The 16,714-nt window shown below is 40.3% G+C and overlaps 2 protein-coding genes and 1 pseudogene across 2 annotated transcripts; 2 read left to right on the plus strand and 1 right to left on the minus strand.

The window, feature by feature from the left end:
• Positions 1-720: 720 nt before the first annotated feature.
• On the plus strand, positions 721-3,855 carry LOC9267431 (uncharacterized; annotated as a pseudogene).
• A 2,579-nt stretch (positions 3,856-6,434) lies between these two features.
• Positions 6,435-10,602, plus strand: LOC4352626 (heparanase-like protein 1). The gene is made up of 10 exons (XM_015765224.2): positions 6,435-6,676; positions 7,550-7,770; positions 7,867-7,903; positions 8,317-8,500; positions 8,663-8,811; positions 8,915-9,145; positions 9,250-9,439; positions 9,524-9,649; positions 9,734-9,833; positions 10,058-10,602. Exons 2-10 carry the CDS (start codon positions 7,561-7,563, stop codon positions 10,448-10,450), a joined length of 1,620 nt encoding a protein of 539 aa, XP_015620710.1. The 5' UTR covers positions 6,435-6,676; positions 7,550-7,560; the 3' UTR covers positions 10,451-10,602.
• A 424-nt stretch (positions 10,603-11,026) lies between these two features.
• Positions 11,027-16,455, minus strand: LOC4352627 (probable galacturonosyltransferase 13). The gene is made up of 6 exons (XM_015765093.2): positions 15,694-16,455; positions 14,252-14,310; positions 14,006-14,161; positions 12,890-13,477; positions 12,214-12,516; positions 11,027-11,833 (listed from the first exon to the last, which is right to left on the minus strand). Exons 1-6 carry the CDS (start codon positions 15,959-15,961, stop codon positions 11,543-11,545), a joined length of 1,665 nt encoding a protein of 554 aa, XP_015620579.1. The 5' UTR covers positions 15,962-16,455; the 3' UTR covers positions 11,027-11,542.
• Positions 16,456-16,714: the final 259 nt, after the last annotated feature.

The raw sequence follows: 16,714 nt of genomic DNA on the forward strand, positions 1-16,714 counted from the left end.
ATGGATCAATCTTGTAAATTGATATATCAATTATGACAAAAAAAAATGTCTCTATGCCGATTGGACCCATTATCTAAAAATGTGTGACACGTCATAGTTGACAACAACCAAACAATAATTTTGGTCCCTAAAACATAATTAACAACAAATTATTAAATAAGAATAATATTAAACATACAAAATTCATTAACATGAAAACTAGTAGCTAGACTAGAAAACATAACCCATCCTAAAGTTGCATTGTAACTATGGTGTAGTCTTATTATCGCTCTTTTCTTTTTATTATTTTTTCATAAGTACGATTTCTGGTTGAGTAACAATGTGTTGGTAGTGTGGCATGACTTGGTTTCATTTGCACGGTAAAGGAAACGAACTTCTAGAGAAACCAATACTCCTATCAGTACTACCACTATATAGATGACAAACGCTAGCTAGATCAGCACACAAAACATGGATCGAGAAAGTCAGGTGCCAACGGAGAAAGCAAAGTCATGCGCGGATCTCAACGTAAATCCAACGAACATAACACCGACTACTTTTTTTTTAGCTAAAAATTTATTAAGAAAGCCGAAACTCTAACAAAGTTGGCAACAATTTTAGAAGGCAAAAACATAGAAGGGAAGCCATGGAAAAACCATCCTCGGTGGTCCATGGACCGGGTGCACCCCAAACCACCTCTGCATCTCCATTCTCCACCTTCCTCGGTTCCAAATTCCACCTGCATCGCTACTCCAACTCATCATCAGCAGCAGCAAAAGCCAGCCAGCGACCTCTCCATTCTCTCCAAATCTCTCTCGCTTTCCATCTCCATTTTCCTCGCAATCATTCCGTTCAGTTATATCTGCTCGTTGCTCGTTGATTCGCTCGCTTTCTGTCCCTGCGATCTGTCGCCGCCGTCGTTTTGCCGGCGAGAACGGCGGCTAGGGAGGCGGCGGCGGTGAGTCTTTGGGTTTCTTGCCCGCTGTGTGTGTGTTGTTCTTGTGTTCATCAAGTACTCAAAGTTTCGGGGGTTATTTTTTTCTTTTTACTGATGAGATGGTGTTGATATGATAGCACTGTTTGATCACGATTTGATTGAATCAATTAGTAATTGATTATTAGTTATCACTATGTTTTATGTATCCTGGAATCTTGGAATGGATCGCTTCGTTTTATTGATTACTGAGCGAGATTTATTATGTTTTGAGGACTGGATTTATCATGCCATTCACTCATTAATTATCTGATTAACTTGCATGTCCTGCTGATGAATTATGTGGCTCCTATTGTCATCAAGTAGGCAACCCAAACCTACTGTAGTGTTGCATATGCAGCAATACAATATAAATAGAAGATTAAAGTTCTGTATTTATCATGCTATGTATGTTCTGCGATCTCCACATTTTACATTGTTGTGTGCTTGTGTCGGATGTAAGTATGCTAGTTCTTCATGTGCTCACATGTGTGTCTGCATTGTGAAAAATTGCAGCATCTGTGCTCCTAAATGACAGAGGAAGTGGTCAAAGAGGTTATCATAGTCTCAACTCCCGAATCATCTAAATCGACAAGCGGCGATTTCCCGGTGAATTCTCTTGAAAATGTGGATGTCAGCAGTGTGCCATCTGACCTGAAGAGGAAGGAGAAGTCAGTGCCACATTACCTGAGAGCATCCACTGGTTCTTGCCATGACAGCTGCAAATTTGGGGCACATCATTCCCCTGAACCCAAGAAGTACTGGCCTGTTCGTCGCAGGCGACATCAGGACCGTGCCAATGCCGGGTGCGGAAAGCAAGGCCAGGATGAAATCCAGACACAAAAAGGCAGATCCAGAAACAAGGACCTGGAGCTGAAGATTTGTCTTGTGAAAGATGGTAATGTTCATGACAAGCCTGAATTCATCGAGGTGAAGAAGCCGCCTATTGAAATGGCATCTGACAACTCTGAAACCTCACCATGCGTGCAAGATCAGTTGTCATCAGCTGAAGAATCCAAACGTGTTGAGGATGGAGCTGATCTGCCATGTGGTGATGATAAATTCTTGATCCCTGATGGCAATGCTGCATGTTTTGTGGATGGAGAATCATCAGAGGGAGCTGTAAGCATTGAGCTGGAGATGCCGTTGGCCATCCAGGACAGTGACGCGTCTGACGATCATATCGCAGATGCCATTTCGCCTCCTGAATGTGTGTACAAAGCTGGTGAACAGTTACTTGTGGATGACATGTGTGATGATGGATCAGGAAATGAGTGTGCAGGTTCAGAGAAGAAGAGCACTCAGATTGTGATGGCCTCCGAGAAGCGTGAAAAATCTGGGCATGGAACTAAATCGAAGAGTTTGTATAATGTTTCAGTAAAACCGAAGGTGAAAGAGACATCGACTGCAACGCGAAGCAATGCGTCAAGCCAGAAAATTGTAAGAACATTGGATCGGAAAGCTTCAGGTACAACAATTGAAAGCTCCAATGGATCAAAGGTAGTGAGAGCCACCAAGTTCAATAGGGACAAGAAATTCAGATCTACCGTCGCATCGAATGTACCAAAAGTGAAGGAGATCAAAGTTACATCACCAGCTACTGTGATGGATCAATCTTCCAAACCTACTAGGCAATCAAAGCTGAAGTCCTTGGTTGCAAATGATGCTCCATCTCCATCAGTTAATTCAGAGAAACAAACTGACAGAAAGATGACAGTGATGAATGTTGCCAAGAATGCTCGTGTTTGGCAAAAGAAGGAAGAAGAGAAAATAAGTCCAGTGAAACTGTCTCGTTCTATAAACTTGTCATCCAAGTCCCTTTTGAGCATAAAGATGAGAGCAGTCAAGAAAGAAAAACCTGCTTCCCTAGTGAAGAGCAACAAGAAGGTGTATGGAGCAGAAAATGCTGTTGCTGACGTTAAGGAGAAAAACCTGAAGTCAGCTTCACCAAAAGTGAGAAAAGTAGAAGTTAGCAAGAAAGAAAGCCGTTCTCAGAAAGGTACTACATTTTGTTTGCCCCCCTGTCAACACCATGTTCAAAGATTTGCTTAATTTACATTCAACATTACTACAGATTTCACATGATAATCTGTCTGTTTATGTCATGATTGACAATAAGGTTTACCTTCTTTTCTCCCCATCCTAATTCAGTAATCTTGCATCCAACATTACTACAGACAATTTATGCAGAAAACACTTGTTTCTCAAGCAAACATTGACATGTGCTCATTCAAATTTAGCAGAAAATTCTGCCACTCCAAGAACTGAAAACACAAGGCAGCCAAAGTCCTCAACCATCCCAGCGCAGTCGCCTCGCAAGCTAACTTTCCGACGAGGAAAGGTACTGAACCTACAGAGCAATTCAGAGTCGAGCAGCACGCCGAGACGGCTCCGGTTCAGGCCTGCAAAGACTGTAGAAGACAGCAACAGGAGCAAAGAATCCACCAGAGGGAGAAGGAAGAGTGACAGTGCAGCCTCTTCCGGGTCAAAAGATTCAGGCTCTTCGAAACCTGAAGTTGTCATCCTGAGGCATCAGGATGTCAGGGACAAGAAGAAGAACGAGCAGGGATTGTTGAACAATGTGATCGAGGAGACAGCGAGCAAGCTTGTGAGACGAGGAAGAGCAAGGTGAAGGCCCTCGTCGGCGCCTTCGAGACAGTGATCTCGCTTCAAGAAAGTAAGGTGGCTCCAGTTACAGCTGCAGCTCTGAGCTGAATGATGTGTGTTTTCGTTTTGGAGCTTGTGAACTTCCTGTAAATTTTGGAGTCTTTGAAGTTTGCATGTTTGAGGTTTTTCTCATAGTCATAGGACTTGGTGCTTAATTAGTGAAATACAGGACCAGTACCTTTTGTGTTTGCGCAATAATTTACCAAATACAGAAAATATACAGTGATTATAAACTAGGAAAACTATATTCATCCCTTAAGGGGATATCCCCTCGTTTTTGTATGCCACTTAAAAATTATTAATTTTTTTTTAAAAAAATTAGTATGATAGATCAATATGTGATATATCACTTCACAAACATGCATATTCAAATTCAACTTATACAAATAAAAACAAAAATAACAAATTTGACTATGAAAAGAACGTGTAATTCACGGTCAAATTTGTTGTTTTTGTTTCGAATTGTATATGTCGAATTTTAATTTTCATGTTTGCGAAAAGATATATCATATATTGATCTATTTTTACAATTTATTTCAAACTTTTTGATAACTTTTTAAACACCATACACAAAACGAGGGGATGTCCCCTTAAGAGATAAAAATCCACTTCTTATAAACTATGCTGAAGTTCATTTCAGTGGCTTAATTCCTAAACTGTGTTAGAATCTGCCAATTTTGATTCTTTTTTTTTTGCTTCATTTCCTGTGCTTGCTTCCTACTTGCAGCAGGTTCAATGTAATTTACGTATGTTGAGTTCCAAGGACGATTTGATCATTCTTGGTGGCTTGACTGGAACGTTGACCATGGAGTCTAAGCTGAGGTGATTTAGTTGAGCAGGTCAAACCCATCAAAACCACCATTCATGTATGGATTCAGGGGGCTCCTGCAGTAGCATCAAAATTGAAAAGTATAAGATGTGACGCCCAAATCCAATTTGGGTTTATAAATTTCATTTGGCATATCAATTGGAATTCAGAGTCAACATTTGAGGGAAGAAGCGGCCAGAGAATTCCAACACGTAATCAGTCCAATGATTTGGACCAGTTTGTGACAATATGATACTATGATGACACAATGAACAACGGAAGCACCCAAAAGGATGTAGGATATAGATAAATATTATTTGAATATGAAAATGAAAAACAAAGTCTTGGTTTGAAGTAGTTGGATGAGCATGCCTTGTATGACATACTCTTCATCTAACCATTTCTAATATTATAATATTGGACTTTAGGACAAGAACGAATCATGCCATTTAAAAGGATACCACATTATCTAAAAAAAAAAACAAGGGTATCAATATCACTGAGTTTTTTTTTTATTTTGGGCAAGCAATTTTTCCAGTGCTCACCAGTTACTTCATGTTCCTGGCATCTCACAAATTTACCTCCAGCATTTGTGAATCATAATACGGTAGATTTGCAGCAGATAATTGGAAATAAAGATGTACAGCCAATTACTGATATTAACCAGTGCCATTTTCACAGGGCAGGCAGTTATGTCAAATTGTCAAGTGCTTTTACCCTCATTCATTCTAGAATCATAGGTAAATAGTATCAACTAATTGCATATTTGCATTAGGTGACCATTGACTACTGAGATCCTGATAGCAATAAAAAGGAATAGAGGATGATGATTGTGAGTTAGTAGTATCCCTCAGCACAATCATGATACAGTTGCAAACATTGATTTAATTAGGATAGGTTTTTGGATCAATACATTGGATGGAAAGGTTTGTTTGTCTAAGCCTACCCACTCAACAAGTGCAAGTTGCATCTCAGAGGAAAGTGGATAGAAGCAAGGTCACCTTTTTCTCTCCACTTTGTTTTTTTTTTGTCCTTTTGAAAACACGCAATTTGCATTGAAATTGTGATGTGGATTGGTTAATCTTTGACTTGCATCTCCCCAATCCTTTTCGTCCTGTAAATCAAAACTTAGTATTTGGACTTCTTGCTGAAAATCACATCAAGCCATAATTCCTTGCTCTTTCTTCAAGCCAAGAATTAACAGCCCTAATCACTTTCTCATGTGCCATTTCATTAACTTTGATGTTCTTTTGGCACCAAAAAAAAAGTATAACAGGTGTTTATCTTGGTAAAAAAATCGTTTTTTTTTCACAGAGACTCTTGCAGCTAATTGGAACATTGTCGTCAACTTATGCCCATACTTTACCCGGTCAACAGACAACAGCTATGATATGCCTGCTGCTGAGTAATGGGCCCCACATGTCTGCCATTCATCTCACACCAACTACACTACACTATTTCCAGATGAGAAAAATCCAACACGTAAATGACTCTATATCCTACATGTGAACAAAATATTTCTACAAAATCCAAGATACTCATAATTCTTTTACCCAGAAATCAAACTAAAATTCCTCAAATATCATGCAGGAATCAGGATGTAATAAAAAAGTTGTTATTTTTATCAAGCAGGAATCAGGATGTAATAATAAAAATGCAGGAATCAGGATATTATTTTTAATACAACCTGGAGTCAGAATTTTTTTTTTGTTTTATCATGTCTCCTCTGTTGCGGCTGTTGCCTTCAGATTTATTAGACCAGTTCATCTCAACCCAGAAAAGAAAACAACTGAGGCAGTAACTTTCCAGAAGCACATGTAAAGAACAAAAACATCACTGTTTAAAGGTTAGTAGGAGCATTAGTACTTATTTTTTAAAAAAGATAATACAGTATTAGTACTCTAAATCTAATTAGGAGCACATAGCTTTCTGTACTATAGCAAGGGAAGAGTGAGAGTAGCTTCCAAGGGAGACATAAAAGAGAGGCAGCAACTACCACCAATACTTCTACTTCCTCAAGAATCTCTCCTCTTCTTTTCTATCCAAGAACCGCTCAAAAGCTCGAACCTTGCGCAATCTTTTTAAATCCTCCCGACCATTTCCTCCGGGTTTGATTCTGGGCAGAGATTGCGAGGGGAAAGATACGAGCTTTTCTTGGCTTCTTTCCCCTGCATTGGGAAAGATACGAGCTGTTGCTGTTCTTGGGAAGAACAGCTTGGGACATTCTTGGGTTGGGGTTTGATTCCCAGGTAATGGAACTCTTCTTGGTTTCTCTTGGATTCCGTGCAGTATTTCTGCTGTTTTTAGTATATAAATCTGTGGCAAATTACGCTGCGCCTGTGTTGGCTTTGGTTGTGGTTGCTTCATTTGGTTTCAGTTTGTTCGAGCCTTCGAGGATTTGATTCTGTTTAGGTGCAGTTTTGGAGGAAGTTGGGTTAGCGTGTTCCATCAGCCAGTTTGAGAAGTTTTTGTTAATTCGATGTTCAGATTCTGCTGGGTTTATTTTGGGTTTTGCTGAACTTTATTCTATGTCAGAGAAACTTTGATCTTCAGCTTTCTCGAATTTGAGCAGAAATGGCGTGCTCAGGTCGATCGTTTGCATGTTGAAAAGGATTCCTTTCTTCAAGTTTCAGGGTCCTCTTTGCAGTTTGGGATGATTTTGCCAACTGCAGAATTTCACCCTGCTCAACTGATAAACTTTCCCCTTTCTTCAATGAAATATCCTTTCTTTCTTTCTTTCTTTTTTTTTTTTGCATTTTGTTGTTTAGTGCTAGTTCATGGATGATTTCCTCAAATGTTAAAAGAATTATATTTCTCTGGATACTGCATTTGGAGATGCCTAAGTTGCTCCAATAATTGAGATAGTAACATAGTTGTTTACTTGCATGGAAACAAAGTTTAAACTGTTCGTTTGTAATTGATTTGACCTGTTAAACATGTAAATATAGGACATATAGAAGATGATGATAGGGCAGGTGTCACTTTCATCCATGTTGATAAAATTAAAACTTAAGGCCTTCTCCTTAGTCCTTACCAACTAGTAGTTGCCTTATTTAATTAGCACAATAAATCTGAGACATTTCTGGTTGTCTTTTGGGTTGGGTGGACAACACCATTTGCAGGGGAAGAAAGCATGAGGCTATGGTTTCTCATACCTCTTCTTCTCTGTTTCCCTACATTGATTCGATCCGAGGATTACTCGGATGTGACCATCGTCGTTCGGGGTGCTGAGACGATCGCTTCGACCAGCAACGAGTTCATTTGCGCCACCATTGATTGGTGGCCTCCAGAGAAGTGCAATTATGACCAGTGTCCATGGGGGCAAGCTTCTATCTTAAATTTGGTAAATTGCTAATTTCCCAAGAATGTGTGTGTTTTATCATGTTGTAATTGATATTTTTGCAAAGAACTAATTTTGATCCTTTTGTGAATTTCCCAGGACTTGACTAATCCTTTGCTAGCTAAAGCTATCCAAGGTGAATATTATACCTATTTTCTGCGAACAATTTTCTACTGTAACTAAAAAAAATGGACAACAGTAGGGAATTTCCATACTAAATTGCAAATAGGATTAAAGTTACAAAGTCAAAGACTCAAAGAATTCTTGTCAAAGATTTATCTGTTCCTTTGCAACTACATATGCCAGCAACTGTGATCAATTTCATTCTACCGTGTGGAGGTTTACTTGTTACACTGACTAATATAAGATATTAGAGGGTAAATCCCGTTTTAAGAAACATATTGACATTTGTGGTTCATTCTGTACCTTTATTTATTAAGCTTGGAATTTGTTTAGAGCTACTTTCCACAAAATGTATTTGCCTTCTTATGGTTTTCTACACTTTCCCATGATTCATGGACTTTTTTTCCCATTTATTTGTTTTTGTAGCCTTTAGCCCTCTACGTATCAGACTTGGAGGTTCCTTACAAGATCAGGTGGTGTATGGCACGCCGAATTTAGGATCTCCATGCACCCCATTTTCAAAGAGTTCAAGTGGCCTGTTTGGATTTTCTCAAGGATGCATAACCATGGAAAGATGGGATGCTATTAATAAGATCTTTATGGATACAGGGTAAGGCCTTCCTTCTCCAGTAGTTTCTGATGTGCATTCTTTTTTCTGTAGTGAATTCTGATATATTATAAGATAAATTGTTGACCACATCACAAATCGGAACCTATCATATACCTTCATTAAGTGTGTTTCCTGACCCATTTTTTCATTTAATCCCTTCAGTGCAGTTGTTACATTCGGCCTTAACGCGCTTCAAGGGCGACAGCAGATGGGCAGAGGTGTTTGGGGAGGTGCTTGGAATTCCAGTAATGCTCGGGAGTTCATGGAGTACACTGTTTCGATGAACTACCCTATAGACTCATGGGAATTTGGTATGAATTATAAAAACTAAAACCTTCATTTGCTGCCTACAATGAGTCAGAAGCATCGGTCATTTGTGTAATCCTTACATCAGTAGTTGTGCTTATGTACTAGGTAATGAGTTGAGTGGAAGTGGAATTGGTGCAAGTGTTGGAGCTGAACAATATGGAAAAGATATAATTGAGCTCAAGAACATCATCAGCCAGTTATATGGAAACTCTAGGAAACCATTGGTGGTTGCCCCAGGAGGATTCTATGACCAAAAATGGTATGCTCAGCTTCTTGATATCTCTGGTCCAAATGTTCTCGACACAATGACTCATCATATTTACAATCTTGGTGCTGGTAAGTACTTCCTAGATATAATGTTAGAACCACTCCTTAATTCATCTTTGTTTTTAGGTTGTACTACACATTTAAGATGACTGACATAAACCAAATTTTATTAGGTAACGATCCGCAAGTTGCAAATAGGATCTTGAATCCGCAGTATTTGAGCCAGAGCTCTGATACATTCAGAGATCTCCAAATGACGATACAGCGGCATGGACCATGGTCTGCTCCCTGGGTTGGGGAAGCTGGTGGTGCATATAACAGTGGCAGCCGAAAAGTGTCTAATACTTTCCTGAATAGCTTCTGGTAATTACTTGCCAGTTCAACAGATAATTATTCCAACCATGGGGATTTTTCTTGTTTTGTTCGTAAACTTGCTGTTTCAACTAGGTATCTTGATCAGCTTGGTCAGTCAGCAAAGTATGACACAAAGGTTTACTGCAGACAGACTTTGATTGGAGGCAACTATGGCCTTCTTGATACCGAAACTTTTGTTCCAAACCCTGATTACTACAGGCAAGTATTCCTATACTTTGCTCTGCCACAATCATGCTTTACTACCCTATATACCTTTTGTACTAAACCGCGGTATATGTTCAGTGCCTTGCTGTGGCATCGGCTCATGGGGAAGGGAGTTATTTCCTTAGACACCAGCGGTTCTTCGTACTTGCGTGCCTATGCGCATTGCGGAAAGCAAAAGGTATGAACCATGATGAGTCCAAAGAAAGAATTCGGTTACCTACCCATTTACTTCCAGATACCTGAAACAACCTAAGATGAAACTGTAATGCTGCCATGTTATCTTTTTGGTAACACAAGCATAGTACTACAGTGTTCTAGCATCATATATTCATGTGGTTGATTAAACTGAAAGTGAAGATAGGCTGACCTATATGCTCTCGAAATGGTTTTTCCGTGCTACAGGGCGGCGTCGCGCTCCTCATGCTCAACCTGAACAAGAACATGGGATTCATGGTCTCAGTCAGAAATGACCTCAACATTAATTTCAGAGAAATGGCAGGGATAAAGAGGGACAACTCCTTTGTCCATGGCCTGAAGAGGACAGTCTCCTGGGTTGGGAGCAAAGCCTCGGATGGGCTGGAGAAGAGGGAGGAGTACCATCTGACTCCACAGGATGGCAACCCTTTTGCCAGGACAGTGCTGCTCAATGGAGCTCCTCTTCAGCTCACTGGAGATGGTGACATCCCTTCACTGCCACCAGTGATGGTCTCAGTCAATTCCCCAATCTATGTCGCCCCGCTGTCGATCGCGTTCGTCGTCTTCCCAGATTTCGAGGCTGAAGGTTGCGAACGATGATTTCGAGTTTAGATAGAAATATCATGAGGTTTTTCTTTTCTGATGTGATGATATAGGTGTTCTCAGGGTTACATCCACTGTAAAGATTTTTCTGTGTTTCTAGTTTTTTCCCCAATTGGGCTATATATAGAATAACTTGATTCCAGTGTTTACTGATCAGTATGTAGCAAGCCTGCAGTTCCATTCCCTTCTATGTTTGGTTGGGTCACAATGAAGCACATTTGATGTAGTGATATCATGCTCATGTTCCGCATACTATATAAAAAATGTACATGTGAAAGAAAAATGTCGTCCTTGATGTTTTATGCTGGTATGAGTGAATTATGAAAAATAAAGAATTACATGCAGATTAAAAGAAGAAAAAGAACACCCTCTTAAGAAATAATTAGAACTCAAACTAGTCCAACCAGTATTGTTTTAGGAGTACCTGCTAACCATAACCAATATCCACTGAAGTTCGTCTAAAGAAATTCATTTAAGTTCTTATTTCTTGTAAACAATGTACAATAAAATGATCAATACACACTGATGTATGTACTAAACTTGAAAAGGTTATAGATAGTCAAAGACCAAATATGACAGGAGTTACAAATTTACAGTAAGTATAATAATCCAATTCTGATGACACCAGTGACACCAGAGTATCATACCAGATGACCACAAAAAGATAAAGAAAACAGGAAGCAAATGTACAGGGCTTGCTTTGCAAAATCAAAATCTGGCCCATGTTGTTCATGTGGTGAACTGGATACCCAACAATTACAATAACGATGGGCCTACCATCAATCCCGCCAAATCAGGCAATTTATATTGCTCCAATAAATACAAAAGAACCATCCTAAACAATACTGTAATTTCATGAGCTATGATACAAATGGAATAAATAAAGGGAAAGAGATCCTAGTGTATAGGAAGAAAATATTTCCTTTGTGTTCATTAAATATTCTCCATCCGCTCGTGTACCAGCTCCGGGTTACTGTTCAGAGAGCATTTCGTGGGTATCCTTCTGGACTATCTGGTATTGGTCTCCAAAATAATGAATTTAATTCCATAATTTACGCCAATATTTATAGAATGGTTTATCTAGCCAATCTATAACTGGGGCTCCATTATATGACAGTTTCTTATGAACTCATTCGAGTAGTTCACATGTCTTGTCCAAAATGGCTGGAGATGCTTAAAACCAATATCCAGCCATGGTTTACTTTGCCCATTGTAATGTATGACTGCTGCTTTCTGAACACTGGGGATATCTGTCTTTTCCTGATACCCCAAGCCTAAAAGATGCCATGATGGATCAATAGGATGAACATGACCTCTAAATGCTATAAGGCCAGGTGGTAATGTTCCAAGCCTCCAAAGTGTGAAGTTTGAGCTCAGATTCTGCAGGGAAAGAAGGTAGCATGAGTAAGGTAGGTAGCTCAAACTCATCAGAGCTTATTTAGAACGTTAAAATTTGGACCAAGCATTGGTCAAATATATGATCATTAAAAATAGTGTCCAGCATATTTCCATATGCCTTTTGAAGTGATCAAGAGAAATTCCCTAGTTTTTAACATATCAGCAGCTCTGCATTAATTTTATATAGTTGCTTTTAGAACGTTGCCACAAACAAAAAGAGCGTTATGTTTAAACAAGGAGCCTGTTAGACTTCCAAATTCCAATATCAGAAAATATTCACTTAGTTACTATAAAATGGAAAAAAATGTGTAGAACACAACTGGGGGTGTGCAGATGAAAAGGTAGTGGCATCGATGTTTTACCTCCCTGACCCAATGGTGGTATTTATCTTTAATGGATGTCTTTCTCCATGCACTCAGGTCAAATATATTCATGCCATATGCCCATGCACACTCCGAAGGGTCGAAGTTATTGGCAATGAGGGGATGGGAGAAATTGAAATAATTTCTGAACCTCTTGGACATCACCCAAGTATCTCCACCTCTGCAGGTCTCAACAGCTCCATTTACCTTCCCACCTAGATCAATATCCCAAAGTGATGACAAGTCCCGCTGGACAACAACGTCATCATCAAGAAATACAACTTTGTTGAGGTTTGGGAACAACTGCATTTCACAAAGTGCAAGTTAGAATAAATTTGCACAACTACAAATCTTTCAGGAAAAAAATGAGGTAGATTGAAAAAATAAATGATGCAGTTAGAATATATTTGCACAACTACAGATGGGAAAGTCCAACTAACTACAGAACATTATAAATTGTTGCACAATACAGATTTCTGCAAGAAAAAAAATTATGCAGAGTATATACATATATATTATTTACATTTAAAACAAGGAAAGAAACTTCAAATCTGTTGTATTTCGATTGCTTAAACTCAGGTTTCTATTACATATGACAACACATGCTTAATTGTTTATCAATTATGCCAAAGCTGATGAAACTGTACTGAAAATAAGTTAGAAAAAATTATTGTACCTCAGGCAAGTATATTCGAATATGATTGAGCACTGAAGTATATGTTGGACTCCCTGCCTGCAGCTTGGCAGCAAAAACCCTTGGGCTATCACCTGCACTATTTCTTGCAAGGTGATTTCCATGGAAACGACTTCTGACAGTGTGCTGAGTTTCTATAGCTTCAAGAACTGGCACGTTTTCTCTTGTTAACCAATCAAATTGGTGAACACCTTTCACCTCAACAATGGCAGGAGAAAGAGTATTCAAAGCAAACCATGAGTGCATAGCAGGATAGGTCTTCTTGTCAGTGATGACATGGAAAACTATCCTGCCAGGTTTTAATGATGACCTAATAGTTGAACTGACCACAACTGAGGCTGCAAGGATGTTATCTGATGCTAAAACAAAATGGAGATAGGAATTGTCAGAAAGACGAGGGATCAACTCAGGTGGAGGGAGTTGTTTCCTTGCAAGAGCATTGGATGAGTATTCATCAGTTAGACGCAAGGAAAGGCAATGAAGGCCTTTGGGAATAGCAATTGCTGCGTAGTGTTTGTTTAACTGCTCTGATAACCTTGATGTTCTCAATTCCCTGTCCATGCTCTCCATCTGCGTAATGTTATGCAGGCAATGAAAATATTAGTGCTTGCTGAACAATAGAAGCATATTAGCATGATGTTAGGGACCTTCAAGTCCATTAGTGTTCTGCTTGGCAACTTTAGAAGGATGAGAATCATTAAATACTACCTGTTGTATACATGTGGTGTAAACAAGATATTTATTTATTTTCATCACTACTATAGTGAGCCTTGATATTTAGAGTTTAGCTATGTAGAAGCTACCAGTTTAGCATGTAACGCTTGTAAATAATGGCAAGAAAATAACAGTTTTATGTACAAGATAGCTTGTCCATCACCATCCAACACAATAACATAACTGCTATAAAATAATATTACCCAAGAAGTGACACAAGCTTTACAGTGGATTCCAAAGTAAAAACACACTCAAAGGAATCATGACGTTCATTCTCAAGCACAAGTCACCACCAACATAACCTACTGAGAAACTTTGCAATTCACATGCTTGGACAGAAATAGAAAATATGGACAGTACTTCAAAACAGGGAAAGAAACTTACTGTTGCCTTCAGCCTAAAAGCAAATGACCTTAAATCATAATCATTATTCTTCATGTCCCAGATGAATTCATCAAAAGAGTCTGGGACCTTCAAATCAACAGGTACTTCTTCAGAATTTATTTCGTCAAGCATCCTATACAAATCCCTCATGACCCTCTGCGCATTAGAATATAGAAATTAAATAAGGAACTAAGCAAATCCACAAAATTGAAAGGAGAAGGGTAATATCAGAGGAGATGTGAGTACCATGGAGCCATCGTTGCCCCTACCAAGAAGCCGTGGACCTAACCGTCTGCCTAGACAATCTGATAGTAACAACTCATGAATTAGTAGCAAGTCATTGACCACACAAATTTCAACTATGAACAAATTTGAACATGTATAAATTATGATGGATCAGGCAGCACAACAAAGAGAAAGATAAGTACATAAAGTATCATCGACAAAAGATAGGATAACAACATAGGCACCAACTAAAGTAGAGTTAAGGCGAAAGTCCAGATAACCCCCCTGAGCTTTAGAACAATGTCTGCTTAACCCCTAAGATTCCATTTGAGAAAAATAAAACTAAAGCTTCTACTAAATGCTGTTACACATTTAGAACTGATAAGATCAGCAGTCTCTTTTCTCCAGACAGGGGAATTACCACTATTTACATTTTTATGATCAAAGACAAACATAGTCTGCTGCAACCTTGAATCCAACATATGAACATAGGGCAAGATTTCAGGTCCATGTACAGAAAAACAACCAAGGGGGGTGCATGTAACAGATTATTTAGCAGGATCATGATGTAATAGCAAATTAAGTGGATTAGATGATAGGGAAATGGGCCTTGTTTATAAATGTGTACATTATGATTAGTAACGTAACTTATGGATTGGAATTTGTCTGAGGATAGTTTAGGCTAAAGTAATGACTTATTCGAACAAAATAAAAGCATTCGAGGGGCACACTTTGGTATTCTGGCTGGTTCAGTATGAGCCTTCATAGTAGCTCCAACTCACCAAGTATGAAGTATCGGAAGTAACAATGGAGAAAAGTTGTTTCATTTTCTAACATACGGAGTAGAAAACAAGTGATGTTACATATATTTCACATTCATAGTTTACTTACGGAAGTGTTGGTCTACCGTGTCAATGTGATGTGCCTAATTTCTCAATGAACCATCAAGATATCATTATCATGAACACCTTAACATCTAAGAGTGATAGAAGCAGCCATTAAGTTGCCACATAAGTGGTAAGCAAAGCAACCCCATTTGTACTAACCCTTTCTATAGGAGGCCAAAACGAGCAGTTTTGGAACATCAGGTGAACCAAGAAAGCAATTAAAGCAGCCAACTAAGCAAATAGTATGCAACAAAAAAAAAACAATGCCACTATCATTATCATGCCCAAATAAGCCCCTATAATCTAGTGACGGCAAGTGATCATAGCACCAAAGCAGGCGTGTAGTACATTTCATGAGTTTCGGTTAAAACACAAGAAAATTATGAGCATCCCAGCGGTTGTTATCTACCGAAACGTGTAATTCACGCCGCCGCGGCATGCACATTGCACATCCCTGGTCTGGTATACCACCAGTAAGCTACATAAACTACTCCTGAAGAACTAGCTGTGCAGGGGCACAGTAACACCATTTCAAGACCATTTGAAGAGCATTTCATGAAGAGGGCGGCAAGGTACCTAGGGAGGAGCACTTGTTGAAGCCCTCGAGGGTGACGAGGGCGGTGAGGATGAAGACGAAGGGGAGGAGGAAGGCGAGGATGAGGACGGTGTGGAAGACGGTGCGGTAGGAGAAGTGGCGGGCGGCGGCCTTGAGCTTCATGAGGTCTAGCAGCCCGCTCCCCACGCCGCCGCCGCCGCCTCCGCCGCCGCCATTGCCGCCGCCGATGCCGATGCCGCTACTGGAGATGGTGATGCTCCTCATGCTCGGCGACAGCCGGATCTGCATCGTCGCCGCCGCCCCCCTCCCTCTCCCCACTCCTCCTCCTCAAACCGTCTAGACCCGACGAGCATTCACACGCGCCGACGACGCGGCTCACAGACGCCGCAGCCATGGCAGCCCGGCCGGATCCGGCATTGCCGCCGGCCAAACCAGCAATCAAGAAGGGGGGGGGGGTCGATCCTGCTGCTGCTGATTGATTGCTTCCACTACGGCACTACCCCGTGGTTTCTTGGACTCCGGATCAAGAGAATCCGGGGTGGTTTCTCCTCCTCCGCCTCGTCCTGAGCTCGATTGGATTCGGTTCCTCGCGGTAGCTAGCTAGCTGCGTGCGCGCGCGAGGGAGAAGAAGGGGGGAGGGGGTAGGTGGATCGTGCGGGGGTGGAAGGGGAGGGAGGGTTTGATCTGGGTTTCGAGGTGGTGGGGGATTAGGCGGCGACGAGACGGAGACGGAGACGGAGACGAAGAAGAAGAGGAGGGATTTGACCCGACGCGATGAACACGAAGAGGAGGAGAAGGGTCGGGTCGGGTCGGGGTCGGGTCGGAGTCCAGCGTGGCATGGTTGGGTCAAACCAAACCAAACCGCTGGCTGGCCGGTTGCTTCCTCCAGGAAGCAGAAGACACAACACAAGCATCCCAGCCCACTGCCCACGTGTGGTATTATTGCTACTCCTACCCTAGCCTTGCTAGATTTTTTTTTACTCTTTTTTTAAAATATTAGTATAAGTCATTTTGATTTTTTTTCTCTCCTTGTTAAACTTG

Source organism: Oryza sativa, chromosome 12 (assembly GCF_034140825.1).
Source record: "Oryza sativa Japonica Group chromosome 12, ASM3414082v1".
Taxonomy (NCBI): domain Eukaryota; kingdom Viridiplantae; phylum Streptophyta; class Magnoliopsida; order Poales; family Poaceae; genus Oryza; species Oryza sativa.